This window comes from Lissotriton helveticus, chromosome 4_1 (genome assembly GCF_964261635.1).
Source record: "Lissotriton helveticus chromosome 4_1, aLisHel1.1, whole genome shotgun sequence".
Classification (NCBI taxonomy): Eukaryota; Metazoa; Chordata; class Amphibia; order Caudata; family Salamandridae; genus Lissotriton; species Lissotriton helveticus.
Window position 1 is genome coordinate 310524491 of NC_136063.1, and position 15448 is coordinate 310539938.

Here is a 15448-nt window from a genome sequence, read left to right on the forward strand (position 1 = left end):
AAATATTCTTGAACCAGGCATCAATTGTCACTTGGATGACTGCCTATACATCATGTTGTAAAGAATGGACATGAAACTGTCATTGTTGTGTCGAGGACTATAAAACAATGTATTATTGTTTATGAGGGACAGACCTTATTCTCAAAAGCCCCTGGGTACACAACTAAAGTTTGCAGCCAATTTTTGAGCTTGTGGTTATCTTTGTTAACACAGAAAGGGACAAAGACCCATGTGTAGAGCCCTCTCAGATCTTCTTTCTTTATTCAGTCATCCTTTCTCAGTTCAGATTACTTTGCTTTGAATGATTATTAGTCAACGTATCGTCCTTAAAGTGCTTTACTGAAATATAAGAATAATAACAAACAATAGAGAGTGAGAAGAATGCCCCCTCACCTTCCCGCATAAATGTACAGAACAAAGAAAAGCGAGCACGCTGCCATACTTTGTTTGTCTGGCTGGTTGAGATGTCCTTCATACGTTGGTGTGAAAAAACACTTTTAGGTTTTCTTAAAAGACCCTCACCCACTAACCTAGCGTACGGAGCTCCAAAGGCCAGAAAATAGGTAAGTCATACGAGTGATCACCCTTGATGAATGTGTTATGACAGGGCTTGCCGCCTGGAGGCCTCCATGTTGAAAGGAAATACTGAGCAACAAAGACTCAAATGGGGTAAACACATACAACCGTAATTTACAAGGTGTGATATTTTGCAAGCCTAGCGTGCATGCGATACTAGTCCTGAGGAAACCCATTCTGACCCTTTGGGCTTTTAGACATTATGGCTAAAACATGTTGACCAAAATTGAGGATGTGAGAGTTCCTTGTCTCTTCAGAGCACGTCCACCACCGCTTTTAATCTTTGTCTAAGGCTACCACTATTAAACATACCTCAACGACTGCTAACCTGGAGGCAACCTTAATTCACCTTTTCTTCACTTGACGAACACCGAAAAAAACTCCCTCCGCTGTAATTTGGTGTTGTAGCAGACCCTTGATGCGCTAAGCATCGCGGGTGGAATCCCAATGATAAAGCATGCCACCAACTAGGTTAGTGGGTGAGAGGTCTTTAAAGAAAACCTAAAAGTGCTTTTTTCACATGGACGTGTGAAGGACATCTCAAGCAGACAGACAAACAAAGTATGGTAGCATTAACGAAATAAATATGAGACATCACCCTCTTTATGGTGTTACACTGCAAAGCAAGCAGATAGACCCAGGTTCAGCAGTGCCCAGGTGCAGAGTTAGCAAAGTGTTTAAGTCAACTAGATGTTTCTTCATTTTAATGGAATTTCAGTCAGGGCCCTTCTTCAACCGGTCTCCAGTGACTCCAGTGACTTACGGGGGGGCCCTAAAAGCCACCTTTAGGTTGGGGGATACAGTGTCTGACTTCAACCATCCTCGTTGAACCTTTTGTACCACCCTCAAAGGTTAGTGGCAGTTTGCAGCGCAATACAGAGAAGCAATTTGAACCGTTGTTCTGTTTCGCCACCACACTATCCCCGCCATAGGTACTAATTCTGAGGGTTAGCACGAGCACTTGACAATGCATCTTTTTGTTAATCAGGCAGACAGCTCAAGTCTGAGCTGGCAGCACCCAATCAGCGTATGCACCAGTTTAAACAAGGAACACCTACTACCCTCTGAGTTCTTGTGAGGCCGCATGATGCCTTGCCTCCCACAGACCCGATTTCTTTAATGAACCAGGTGTTAAAGTGGCCATCTAGTGCAGAAAAAAAGAACAGTTTTCTTTCCCCAGTCCTGCATCACTGACAATCACCAACAATGTGCATTCCAGAATGTTCCTTTGTTTGATGACGTATTCTGGGATTTGAAGACATATTCTAAAACCACCCACATGGTGACCCCTTTCAGACCCCTCAGAAGTAGATCCCTGAATACAGTAATACATTATTCCTGACAATATCACAGATCACTTGTTGAGTACTTTCTTGTAAAGTCGCTTTTTTCAGTCTTTACAGATAGTTTCTTCTTACATTTCATCAGAAGCCAATGTAATCCACCTTAAAATTTCTGTAGAGGCCATCTTCCAAGTATCCCCCCGGAAATGTAATCTTCCTGTCTCTATCTCACCCCTGTATATTTCTTTATCTCAGCTTCTCTCCCTCTCTTTTTGTTTCCCGCAACCTCTTACTCTTGTTTTTCTGTCTATTCAGTGCCATTGTAAGGATTTTTTGGGCCCTGAACAAGACCTATTTTGGCTGTTTCAGGGTGCCCCATTTCAGAAAGTTTAAAGTATAATTCAATATTGTGTGGTATTACGTGGACTTGAATTAGCACAAAATAGGTGATAAAATACGAAGTTCCGAACAGATGGCCCTAAAATATTTCTTGCCCGGGTCCCCAAAAATCCTTAAAATTAGACTGTACTGTCTCTTCCCCCAAAGCAGTATTATCTCAGAGCAGTGCTTTGTCTGTAAAAGAATAGGTGCTGGGGGCCCAAAGTTTGTTCAGGAGCTCACGGCTGGAGCTATCGAAGGTCGGGTGCAGAATACCACCAGGACTGCATAGTTTTGATTCCACCTCATTCCTTGTTAATCCACCCTGAGCCACTCCCTGCTTCTTAATCATACTCTTGCAAATTACTTTCATCCCTGCTTTCTCCTTTTGGCATTGTTTTTCGGTCTTACTTTGCCTCCTTCTTTTCCACTTTTTTTAAAATTCAAATCATTTTTATTAGGGAAAGGAAATAAAAAGGAAAAGACAAGAAAAGCGAAAAGAAGAAAATAAAGCATACAAATACATTGAATCATATATGCAGGATATACATTTTCAACAAAATCATACTAAATAGAACAAAATAATACATAATTACCAATAAAAACAGAATAATACATAAATACATACATTTGTGTAGCACGAAATCCAATCGCAACAGCCAAATCAGCAAATGCTACACAAACAGATACAATTGCATATCAACGAACCTATACAGGGCCCTTTATCTACAGCGTCTATGCATGTCCCACAGTTCGGGTGTCATTTGGAAGTAGTACCACCATGAGGGTGATGATTTGCTTACGAACTCCCAAAGAATCCGTGGTATGTTAACGTGAAATATATAATGCCTAGTGGACTGTACCTCACAAGCAGGCGCTTCGACTTACTTACAATTTTTATTACTTTTTTAAAAAAAATTCTCTCTTCCTCCAGTTGAAAAGACTATTGTGGAAAAATAAATGCCAGTCCTCAAAAATGGGTACCGGTGGGTCCCACCCGCTCAAATCCAGCACTGTCTCAGAGGATACTCTTTGTCTGTACATTTCCCTTCTAAACATGTAATTGCGATGAAACTATTGGAAAAGGAGACAATGCACAAGAGATAGGGCAGAGCCGGTGATGGCAGCCCTCGCGTGGCACTGGCGCCCAGACGGAGTGTGCTCGTGCAGTCCTTCAATGCCTTTGGACCATTCCAACAGAATGAACACGTTGGTTGATAATAATCACTGACACGTGACGGAGGAAAAACCCTTCTCGTTAGTGGCGTAATGCCGCGTCTGTGAGGCCCCTCCCCCTCGGTTCCCAGGCAGGCATGTTTCAGAAAGTCTCGAGAGCTGTGGGGCTGCCCTCCTAATCCCCGCCGGCTTTTCAGTCCCTCACAAAAGCCACAATTTCCTACATATTATCTCCACAAAAAACTCTTTAATTGGCAGCCTGTGTAGGTTTCCTTTGTCTGACATTACTGGAATGAGGCCACAGAGGTCACTCTGTGCAATTTCCTCTACGTCACGGGCCGGGCGCGCTCATTGTACCCGTATTCTGGGGGACTGCCGCTTGTTTATGCCAGCAGTGGTGCAGTTTTTGGGGAGCGTTTTTGGTTTTTACTATTTTAGATGTTTTAAACCAGGTCAGTTTGGATATTCGCGTCCCATGCATGTAGGTAGTCATTTGACATGTTACTGCTGCAACACGCCATTGCGTAACAAACATGGTAATGCAGACTGTACTATTTTGCAAAAAAAGAAGCATTTGATGGAAAAATAGACCCTCATCCAAAAATGTCATTTGCAACTTTTTGTCTTGTATTTCGCACTGCTGTTGTAGTACTCTGACAATTGAGGGCTTCATTAGATATTTCGCTTCATTCCTGATTCAGGTGGAAACGGGAATTTGTGGCAAATTGTAATTACAAATCACAGAATATATCACATTTTGCAATGTTATCATCCCTTCACCAATTAGTCCAGGCAACGCTCAACAGAATTGGTCCTGGTAAAATACCACACATTCCTGGTTTCATACTTAAGAAAGGAATAAAACACACAGGATTGCTGTGTTGTGCCTAATTCTCAGGAGTTGAAATCAGAGTGATGTGGTATTAAATCTCCTGATAAAACCAGAATTCGGCAGCAGCGGCCATTGGAGGAGCAGTGTTACCACATACATTTACTGAGGGATTCGAAACGAGACCTTTTGAAAGCTAGAAGATATACATGGGCGTTTTTCTAGAACTCTTGAAGTGTCCGACCAGTCTCACCACAAAAAAAGCCATTTAATGCCTCTCACACTCCCCAGAATACTGGCATGAATCTATTAATTTCCTACTTACTGGAGCTGAGCTCTCGTTCGGCCCCTTGGATCGAACCCTTCTCCCCAACACCTCAATGCCATCCGTGCTGATGTTGCCAGCCGCGTTGATTGGTTTCTCATCAACTTGCTTGCAGTCGATAATGATTTTAGAGGTAGTCTTGCTGATGACCACATGAACCTGCACAAAGACAAAGACACTCCGTTGGATAACATGCATAAAACCTACAACATGTTCGTGGTGATTTTTTTCATTTAGTAATGCCTAAATCTATAGGTGAAATCTGAGCTCCATCAGTGGTAAAATTAACCATACACCTTTGTACGTATTACGGAGTACGGATGAGGCATTATCATTTCAGGGGCAAGAGTACGGTAGTAGACAGAATAAAAAGAAAAATATTTTGTAGCGTTTCCTGACAATAATTGTTGTGAGTCAGATAGATAGCTCAGGGGCACATTGGAAATGACTGACTTTACCATGCATGTGAACGGAAGTATTAAGCCGTAATTAATATGATGGCTTTTTTTTTTAATGAAACTGGATTATATCTTGTCTAGAACTTGCAACTCAAAGCACATAGATTGCGCCAGCTGTGCCTGGATGCATCTTGACTTTGAAGATATTATGCCACAAGGTTGTACCAGTGAAGAAAGTATTAATTTACTTCTATCGGACAACATTTTTATCCTCGCTCACCACAGAAAGCCATATCTGTAGGCATAAGATAAACAGTGGTCAAGACTGACTACAACAGCCGAGGAAGAGTGAGGTGTGAACAGGGCTGGTAAGTATTTTTTGGCACTGTATGTGAACTGATATTTTGCCATCCACTCCCAAAGCAATGGGTCTAGATTGTATGTTTTTAGGTGGAATCTGGCGCCCCCTGGCTGGTGGGGCTCCGTGCAGCTACCTTGTGATGCCCCTACAAAAGCAGCAGTTCTGACAGTGGTTAATGTGAGACTTAGCTGGCATAGAAGCTAGGCAAACGGTTTCTGAGAAGTGAGGCATTTGAAACCTTCTTCCAATTCTGCAAGGCCTGTAAAAAGCAGCAGGAAAGTGCTTAAGAAATAGGCATGGGGGCATCCATCTCATTTTATGTGTATTTTGTATAACACAACACTCACCCTGGATGGTATCCTGCAGGGGCGGCTCTAGGCTCATGGCGGCCCTGGGCAGGGAGCATAGGTGGGGACCCCCGGAAGAGGGGCTCCGGGCGGGGCGGGTGCCGGCAGTGAAGTGATATAGCGGGTACAAAGATGTGGTGGGTGCTAAAAAGGAAGTGATGTGTAAATACTGGAGGCGAACAGATCCACGTACTGAAAACGAGGTGATATGATAGGAGCTGCTAGAGATGCGATGTGTGTGAAAAGTGAAACAATGCGAGCAATGGATGTGAAGAGATGTGGGTCCAGTAAGAGAAGATAGGTGGTAGGTGCTGGGGTTAACTAATGTGGTAGGTGCTGGGGTGAAGAGAGGTGGTAGGTGCTGCGGTGAAGAGAGGTGGTAGGTGCTGCGGTGAAGAGAGGTGGTAGGTGCTTGGGTGAAGAGAGGTGGTAGAGGTGGGGTGAAGAGAGGTGGTACTGGGGTGTAGAGATGTGGTAGGTGCTGGGTTGAAGACAGGTGGTAGGTGCTGCGAGAAGAGAGGGGGTAGGCGTTGGGGTGAAGAGAGGTGGTAAGTGATGGGGTGTATAAATGTGGTAGGTGCTGGGGTGAAGAGAGGTGGTAGGTGCTGGGGTGTAGAGAGGTGGTAGGTGCTGGGGTGAAGAGAGGGGGTAGATGCAGGGGTGATGAAAGGTGGTAGGTGCTGCGGTGAAGATAGGTGGTAGGTGCTGGGGTGAAGAGAGGTGGTAGGTGCTGGGGTGTAGAGATGTGGTAGGTGCTTGGGTGAAGAGAGGTGGTAGATGTTGGGGTGAAGAGAGGTGGTAGGTGCTGGGGTGTAGAGATGTGGTAGGTGTTGGGGTGAAGAGAGGTGGTAGGTGCTGGGGTGAAGAGAAGTGGTAGGTCCTGGGGTGTAGAGATGTGGTAGGTGCTGGGTGAAGAAAGGTGGTAGGTTCTGCGGTAAAGAGAGGTGGTAGGTGCTGGGGTGTAGAGATGTGGTAGGAGCTGGGGTGAAGAGAGGTGGTAGGTGCTGGGGTGTAGAGATGTGGTAGGTGTTGGGGTGAAGAGAGGTGATAGGTGCTGGGGTGAAGAGATGTGGTAGGTCCTGGGGTGTAGAGATGTGGTAGGTGCTGGGTGAAGGAAGGTGGTAGGTTCTGCGGTGTAGAGAGGTGGTAGGTGCTGGGGTGTAGAGATGTGGTAGGAGCTGGGGTGAAGAGAGGTGGTAGGTGCTGGGGTGTAGAGATGTGGTAGGGGCTGCAGTGACCAGAGGTGGTAGGTGCTGGGGTGAAGAGAGGGGGTAGGTGGTGGTAGGTGCTGTTGTGAAGAGATGTGGTAGGTGCTGGGGTGAAGAGAGGTGGTAGGTGCTGGGTTGTAGAGGTGTGGTAGGTGCTGGGGTGTAGAGAGATCGTAGGTGCTGTGGTGAAGAGAGTTGGTAGGTGCTGGGTTGAAGAGAGGTGGTAGGTGTTGGGGTGAGGAGAGGTGGTAGGTGCTGGGGTATAGAGATGTGGTAGGTGCTGGGGTGAAGAGAGGTGGTAGGCGCAGGGGTGTAAAGATGTGGTAGGTGCTGGGGTGTAAAGATGTGGTAGGTGCTGGGGTGAAGAGAGGTGGTAGGTGCTGGGGTGAAGAGAGGTGGTAGGTGCTGGGGTGAAGAGAGGCGGTAGGTGCTGGGGTGAAGAGAGGGGGTAGGTGCTGGGGTGTAGAGATGTGGTAGGTGCTGGGGTGAAGAAAGGTGGTAGGTTCTGCAGTAAAGAGAGATGGTAGGTGCTGGGGTGTAGAGATGTGGTAGGAGCTGAAGTTAACAGATGTGGTAGGTGCTAGGGTGAAGGCCACTGAGCGCCAGCCACAACTACAGGGCGCAGGGCTCACTGGGCAGAGGGAAAATGGCACCACTACTAACCCAGGACTAATGGAAGTAAAGTGGGGCTCCTGCCTCACAAGTATTACCACCGGCCAGCGCTCGGTGGGGTGCGGACACACACTGCACGGTACGGGGCACCCCGGGGGCTGCTGTGGTTTCCCAGGACCCACTAGCAGTACTGTGGTGTGTTTGTCTTTAGTGCTGATGGCCGACATCCCACAACAGTGCTTTCAGACACAGGGTTCAATGGCAGGGTGCAGTGCCTGAGAGCAGTATGCCAGTCCCACCCAGTTATCCCTTCTGCCTCCTCCCTTCCCCCACACAGTTCACAGCAGTCAGGCGCCCACCACTGACCCTGCCAGGGAATGCCCAATGCTGCTATTAATACAGAGTTATTTTTATTGTCATTACACTCTGTGCCTGGACCCCTACAGCCTCCATGCTTCTCGGGTGACACATGCTGGCTCATAAGAGATGCGATTCTGTTGGTTGCTGGATTTATGGTGGTTACGAGGGTCGGTAACAGACGTGGTAGGTGCTGGGGAAACATGCCGCTGTGTAATGATATATATTTGCGGAGGCGGCCCCTGGGGTTTGGCGGCCCTGTGCAGGTGCACAGCTTGCACATGCCTAAGGCCGGCCCTGTATCCTGGCACGGAAGCAGGAGTGGGCCAAGAAAGCCAAGGTCAGGCCTAGATGAAGAAGCAGGCCTTCAGTTTCATGCGTAATTCAAGAACTGAGGAGGTGGCTCTGACCTGCAGGGGTAGGTCGTTCCAGACTTAAGAAGAGAGGTAGGAGAAGACAAAACCCCTGGATCTGGTTCTGCATATGCGTGCAAGAAAGAGTACAGCTGAGTGGATGTGTTTGATAGTTTGAGGACGTTTCTGAGGTACATGGGTGTCAGTGTTGTGTATGGCTTTGTATATGTGTGTGAGGAGTTTTTAAAGAACTCAATTGTGGATTGGGAGACAGTGAAGCTCGTTGAGGTGCAGAGTGTGTTGCCGTAGTCCAGCTTACTGCTGATGAGGACTTGGGTGACGGTTCAGAAACTGTTGATGAGGAGCCATTTGAAGACCTTCTTGAGCTTGTGGAAAGAGGAGATAGAGACTGCATTCACTTGGTAGGTCGTTGGGAGTTGATTGTCAATTAATATTACAAGGCTCTTTGCGGGTTGCTGGAAGGGTTGTGACTCTGACTTCGGCAGGCAAATATGTGGAGTCCCAGAGCGAGGTGTCTTTGGCAAAGATCACTTCTGTCATGTCAGTGCTGCGCTTGAGGCAGTTGGTTTTTAATCATTCAACAACGTCACACATACAGACAGAGAACCTGTTCTGGGTGTTTGGCATCTAACCAGAAAGGGAGAATATGAACTGAGTGTCATTAGCAAAGGATGCTATTTTGATTTTGTGGGCGCGGATGATGCTGGTGAGTGGGGTCATGTAGGTGTTGAACACAGTGGGGATGAGTGAAGATTCTAATGGATCTCCTGAGATGAAGTTGACGGCATTAACAGTGGGGGCCATGCTGACTGACTGAGTGCCGTCTGTCAGGAAGGAGCAAATCTAGCACAGTGTGGGACCTAGCATGCCGGCTTTGTGCAGCCGTTGATTAAGGATGGGCTGGGAGATTGTTGAAGGCTGTGGAAAGATAGAATACGATGAGGGCCACAGTGCCACCTCTGTCCATGTCCATCTGGATATCCGTGGCAGCGATGAGGGCAGTCTCTGTACTGAGGTTGGGCCTGAATCCGGAATGAGTAGTGTTCTAGGAGGTGGTTGTCTGTAAAAAGGGTGGCTAGGTGTTTGTTTATCATCGTTTACATGCCCTAGGCTGGGTAGGGTCTGTTCATCACATATGACCCCATGCTTTTATCTGCCCTCTGTCTCAAAATAATACATGTGAGGACTTTGCAAGAACACAAAGTAGGTGGTAAAAAACATAAAAGAAGGACGAAATCTTGCCTAATGGCATGCTTTCAAGGTGGATGGGTTACAGTGGGAACTGAACAAGAGTAAATACCACACTGTTCCCTCAAAATATACTTCTTTTGATCCAATATCAGTGGGAGGAACCACTGCAATTATCCATCCAAACTGTTCTGACAAAAGAGTTCCAATGGATGTTGTTGTTAGTTGGGTCCATTACAAAAAATTCCTTTTGAGGTAAGCCGAGGGAGCTACCATTGTGGTTCCAGCTAAGACATTCTAAGAATAGGGCTTTAATGGGGGCATCTCCTACTCGATTCCACTGAGCCAACTTCAGGACAAGCAAGCATCATCACCTTTTTGCTAAATCTCTTTGCAGTACATTTTGTAGTACAACAAAATGTACTACAGAGTGGGCTGAATGAGGATCCTTGTGGAAATCCGTAAATGAGGTTAACAGCATTCGAGGTGAAGGGGGCCATGCTGACCGACTGAAGTCAGGAAGTGCTATTCACGAACTACATGTGAAGTTTACATCTTCACATTACCTATACTTATGTGTGTGGAGTTCATCACCCCAACTACAGGTCTCTACACACGTTTTAGTAGTAAATATGGGAGGGACTGGAATAAATGGGTGGAAAACAGGGCAGACTTACTACTAAAAGGGGATGGAATTAGGGAGGAGTAAGAGAAGTTTAGGGAGTGGTTTCAGGAGGGGTATCATCCACCCACACAAAAATAAGCCAATTGATTTACACAGGTGGTGGTAATAAATTTATACTCTGAGTTTGTGAATTCTGAAAAGCAATCAGCTTACTACAAAGTGTAACTTACTCAAAATGTAAGTTACCTTTATAAATCAGGCCCTTTATGTTGCAGATGTGCTATTCCTTCTCATGAATGGATTATTTTCGATCAACTCCTTTTCGGTTTTCAGGGATCACTTCAGAGCCAGAAAAGGTATAGCACAAACTGCATTATTTTGTGTAGTCTCTCATATTTATTTTGTTTCATTAGGGCTATTTATAGAGTAGAAATCAGAAAGCAGTGATGCTTTACAACAAATGGAATAATCAGGTGTGGTAACAAGCAATTACAAAAACCAAAGTGATTTTTCCAAAAGCAAAAGCTGACATATAGCAAGAGAACAGGATCAGCGTCACAGATTACTAAATTCTGGTGGGAGGTCATGTAAGGTAGAACAAAAATACTGGAATGGGGGAAATGTTTGATCTTTCAGAGGAGACTGATCAGATATCACGCTGTGTCTGGTTAATTTTTATTTACGTTCTTTGAAAGAGAGGCAAGGTCTAGTGTTAGAGAGTTGCAATAGAAACAAGGGTTCGAGAATATCCATCCAGCCGCATAGAACTAAACCAGTTTACAATCATTGGTGGAAGTTTGCCTCTATTTATGAACACATGAGCACAGTGTTGTCAGGATTCAGCTTTATCTTTACAACATACATCCAGAATAGGATGATGACCAGACAACACATCAGAAATTAGGTTTAATTGATTGATATTTAAGATACAGTTGTGTGCCTTTGGCATTTTACTGTAGTGTGATATCATCAACCAGAAGGACTCCACAGGGTAACTTTTCCTGAAGGTGTAGCATAGAGGGATGTTATATAAATATGCTATTTCGACTGCAGAGAACAATTGTACTGGGCAAGATGTCTATTTTGTTGGTATAAAAGAGGTTGTTGTTGAATGATATCTCAACAGAATGTGGTGTGAAGGGTGTGGGGGGGATTTACACAGTGTTTACTTTTTTCGACAGAGATTTAGTTCATTATAAGCTCCTAAGGTGGTTTAAATATAGAAATCACATTTATCTTTATGCTAGAGAAGCTTGTGAGAAGTGTGTGCAGTTTTGAGAATTGAACGGGTGTGGACTGCAGAGGTGGAAAAGTGCCAGGTTTTCTTTAGTTTCCTAATTGTGCATTTAGAAAGGTTAACATTTAAGAGTACCACGGGCACTGTTTTTTTTGTTTCTTTTTATGCTAAGACAGTTGGAAGATACATTTTAAAGTATTGCTAAACCAGCTGGAAGATACATTCTAAAGTATTGCTATGACAGTTGGAAGATACATTCTACAGTATTGCTAAGACAGCTGGAAGATACATTCTAAAGTATTGCTAAGACAGTTGGAAGATACATTCTAAAGTATTGCTAAGACAGTTGGAAGATACATTCTAAAGTATTGCTAAGACAGTTGGGAGATACATTCTACAGTACTGCTAAGACAGCTGGAAGATACATTCCAAAGTATTGCTAAGACAGTTGGAAGATACATTTTACAGTATTGCTAAGACAGCTGGAAGATACATTCTACAGTACTGCTAAGACAGTTGAAAGATACATTCTACAGTATTGCTAAGACAGTTGGAAGATACATTCTACAGTATTACTAAGGCTGTCAGTAGCTTTTGGGAAGTAGGAGTCAAGGCTGAGAGAGATGAGCGTCAGCTGAGATTCTCTCACAGCTTCTATGGTGGGTGAACCTGGAAGGTTGAAGTCACCATAATAAGTGTTGTCAGTGCTGGAAATGGAAGATGAGGAGGTGAAGTTGGAAAGCACTCTTGTAAAAGCATTATAATCTGAGAAACACATCACACGTCAGGAAATGTTCTAGGGTCATGTAGTCTGAGTTGGTACAGTTGATACATTTGGTAGCCTTTTCTCAGTTAGTTTGCATCTTTCAAAACAAACAGATACTTAGATGCTGAAAAGATCAGCGACATTTGACAATGCTGCATCTTTTCTTTACTAACCCCATTTAATGTAAACAATAAGCTTCAGATTACACAGCTATAGCATTTCTGTTATATCTTGCTCATGAATGGTCTATTGTGTTTTATTGCTCAATTTTGAACAATGGAGCCATTATGAAGGCAATATTCCATACGTTTAATTTTTCCTGAAGCGTTATTAGTATGGAATTATTCATTACTTTTTGCATTCCTTGTTGCAGATGTCTACATGAAGTTGTATCAAATAAAACCTAGGACAAAACCGCACGAGACATGTCTTTACAAGCCATAGTAATGTTTGTAATATAAATGTATGTCGAGCACGAAGGTGGGGGTTGTGTAAACTTACTTTATGAAAACTTCCATAGAAAATCTTTCCGATCTCAGGTCCTTCGAACGTCACAGTTTGAAATTTGTCTTTGTAGTCGTAGTTAAAAAACGTCAGTGTTTTTCCTCCGTCTGTAAAGCAAAACTCGTGTTACATTCACTAAATTTCATCAGACTGAAAGCACCAGCAAGAAAAGTTGAAAGCTCAACCTTGCTTTGGTAAAGAACAGTCAAGAGAAGAGAACAAGTTCATAAAGGCAGAAAATCAACCAATATTTCATTTATGACAGATGGAACAAAAACAGAATTGTAGTGAAATTCTCATATACAATAACTGATAACTTCAGATAGGAGGCAAAAGGCATTTTTGAGAAAAAGTCAAAGCACACTAGAGGTAAATGCCACAGATAGACTTGCCTTACCGCTGTAGCACTTTGAGAGAATATGAAAGAAATGCCCTTTAATATCATAATATGCTTAGCGGGGCCCGAAAAATGTAATGGTTTTCATCAAGCACAAATGTATCTGTGTATGACAGTGTCACTTTCATTTGAATAAAGCTTACTCCAAACTCAAAACAATATAGCCCTATATAGACCAGGTGCCCCCTCGGTCCAAAGCACAACTACTGCACACAAGCAGACCTACACACCTAATTGTTAGACAATGCAAAGAGTCTGTTTTTTCAATTTCTTTTTACATCAAACAAGACATAGTATGTGATTCAAGCAGATGCCAGTGCAAGCAGCCTTGTACAACAGCTAGTGCACAGAGTAAGGACTTCCCTTGCCATCAGGTACACACACTGTGGAGGGGAGCTGAAAAGCCTCATTACACAAAGGTACTATCCTTCCGCTCCGTGGTGGGCGGGGCTCTGCTAGGCAGAATGTTCCCCATATTACAGACCGGGAAGCAGTAATAAGCAGGGGCTTTTACTGGCGGGAAGTCCTGCATGTTGAATACCTGTTTAATCCGCCCACGCCTCATGAAATTCCTCTTTATCCAGTGGAAGACAAGTGCTTTCCACCCAGGGGAGTGGTAATATTTTGTGGTGAGTGCCATGTTTTGAAACTGAGAAAGTGCCTATGAAATCAGGAGTAGCTCGATATGGGGCAAAACATCGCAGCAGAAGCCAGTGCAAAAGCAGCTTCATTAAAGACACATTCCCCTTTTCTCGTACAAGATATTGTTGTGTGACTTTCAATCAAATACTTATTAATATATTGCCATTTTTTCCGGGGGCATTCGACAACTGTGCAGCAAAGACATCCTACAACAAGGCATGGGCAAAATTCTTATTGCCCCGGAGTAATTGGTGTAAATTCAGTAATTACACAGTGCTCTAGTGATACAAAATTTCGGAAATTATGCAATTACGCCACCTTGAGTGATTAAGACTAATTCGGGGCAAAAATCCTACTGCAGGGGCACAAGAACAATGAATTAAGAGAACGAGCGGCTCCTGGCTACTGTTGCCCGCGTCATGTAGCATTTAGTGCTATTTTCTTATCGCAAAATGCATCCTAAGGCCCATTTTGGATGCAAGGGAGCATTTTGCATTGAGAAAACAGCACTAAATGCTGTATTACACTTTTCACGTAATTACGCTTACAAGCAATTTGTGGTAAATACGCTAGAGAGAATTACATAAGGTACACCCACCCCTACTTACAATAGAAAAATCAAATTCATAGAATCCCAGGCTCTACATGATCCTTCCCTGGCTTGACTGCATAAACATGTGCCTCACTTCCAGACAATCTTAGGTTGTTATTTCAACTTTTTATTATCTGTTTGACAAGGAGTTAAAACAGCTCTTCTCAACCAGTATTGCAAAGAATATTTTTTTTAAATCAGTTACTAACTGGTATAGCGAATATCCAACCCAGTGGTTATTTTTTCCTATTTGTAAAACTTGAAAACAAGTATATTTAGTACAAATAGCTTCCAGAACTTTATTCAGAACATATTTACATGTATATGCTTGCTAACTGAAGGTGAACATTTTCTTGACATACACTAACTCAGTCAACGTATATATTTTAGCAATCTGTGTGATGTTAAAAGGATCTAAGCGGTTGACGGAAACCAGAGACGAGAGAGCGGTAATAAATACGAATGTTAAAATCACTTTGCACCAAAGATCGGTTCGGTAGGGGGGGGGCAGGAGGCAGCTGTCTGCAGAGCAGGCGATCTCTAGGATACTTTTACCTGAAGACGCCCCTCATCAGTGTGTGAGAGACACCCTCATACACCCTCGCTGAAATCAAATGGTGGAGGGTGAAAGATTTGTTTTTTTAGTGGTTCACAACATGGCCTCTGTAAACATTTTGAGACGCGAAATTAAAGATAAGATAGTGATAAAGGTGCTACCAATAAATATAGATACTGCCGGACAGTGTATGTTTGTGTACACAAATATCGCACTATTCTGATTTATAAACCCCATAAAGAGAGGTAACACTGTAATAAACTTACTTTCTGCCTTTTATAGGTTGGGCGAGCTCAGTTGCTGTTGCAGGCAAAAACCTGCTGGATGCAGTATTAATGCAACATATATAATCCCAAATTTGTTTTTGTTGCCGTTTTATATAGCGCGAACTCGACCAGAAGGTATTGGAGCGCTTTGCATGAGCATTAGTTACATTACACAAGGACACACTGCTGTTTTCTGCAAACAGGATTAATACAGGAGAGGAAGCGAGGGCCTAACTGAGATCATCACAATTGGACTAATAATCTGGAACTCCAGGAGCATCGAAGCATAACTTTCTCAGGAAGAGGTGTTCTCTTCTGAATGCAAACTAGAGCAGTTTGCACAAAACCAAATGTTGGGTGTTTTGTAATGCTGGACTCATAAATATGAAAAATACTAGTTACATGAAAATGTCAGCCTTGTGAGTTTTGAAGAGAAGCGGCCAACACAGAG

General features: G+C 43.7%; 1 protein-coding gene across 1 annotated transcript in view; it reads right to left on the reverse strand.

The window, feature by feature from the left end:
• Positions 1–15448, reverse strand: part of COL14A1 (collagen type XIV alpha 1 chain) — a 559513-nt gene that overhangs the window by 97384 nt on the left and 446681 nt on the right. Inside the window, exons 33-34 of the mRNA XM_078686835.1 lie at positions 12542–12651; positions 4568–4726 (exon numbers count right to left, since the gene is read on the reverse strand). Coding sequence (XP_078542961.1) covers positions 4568–4726; positions 12542–12651 — 269 coding nt within the window. The remainder of the gene's footprint in view (positions 1–4567; positions 4727–12541; positions 12652–15448) is intronic.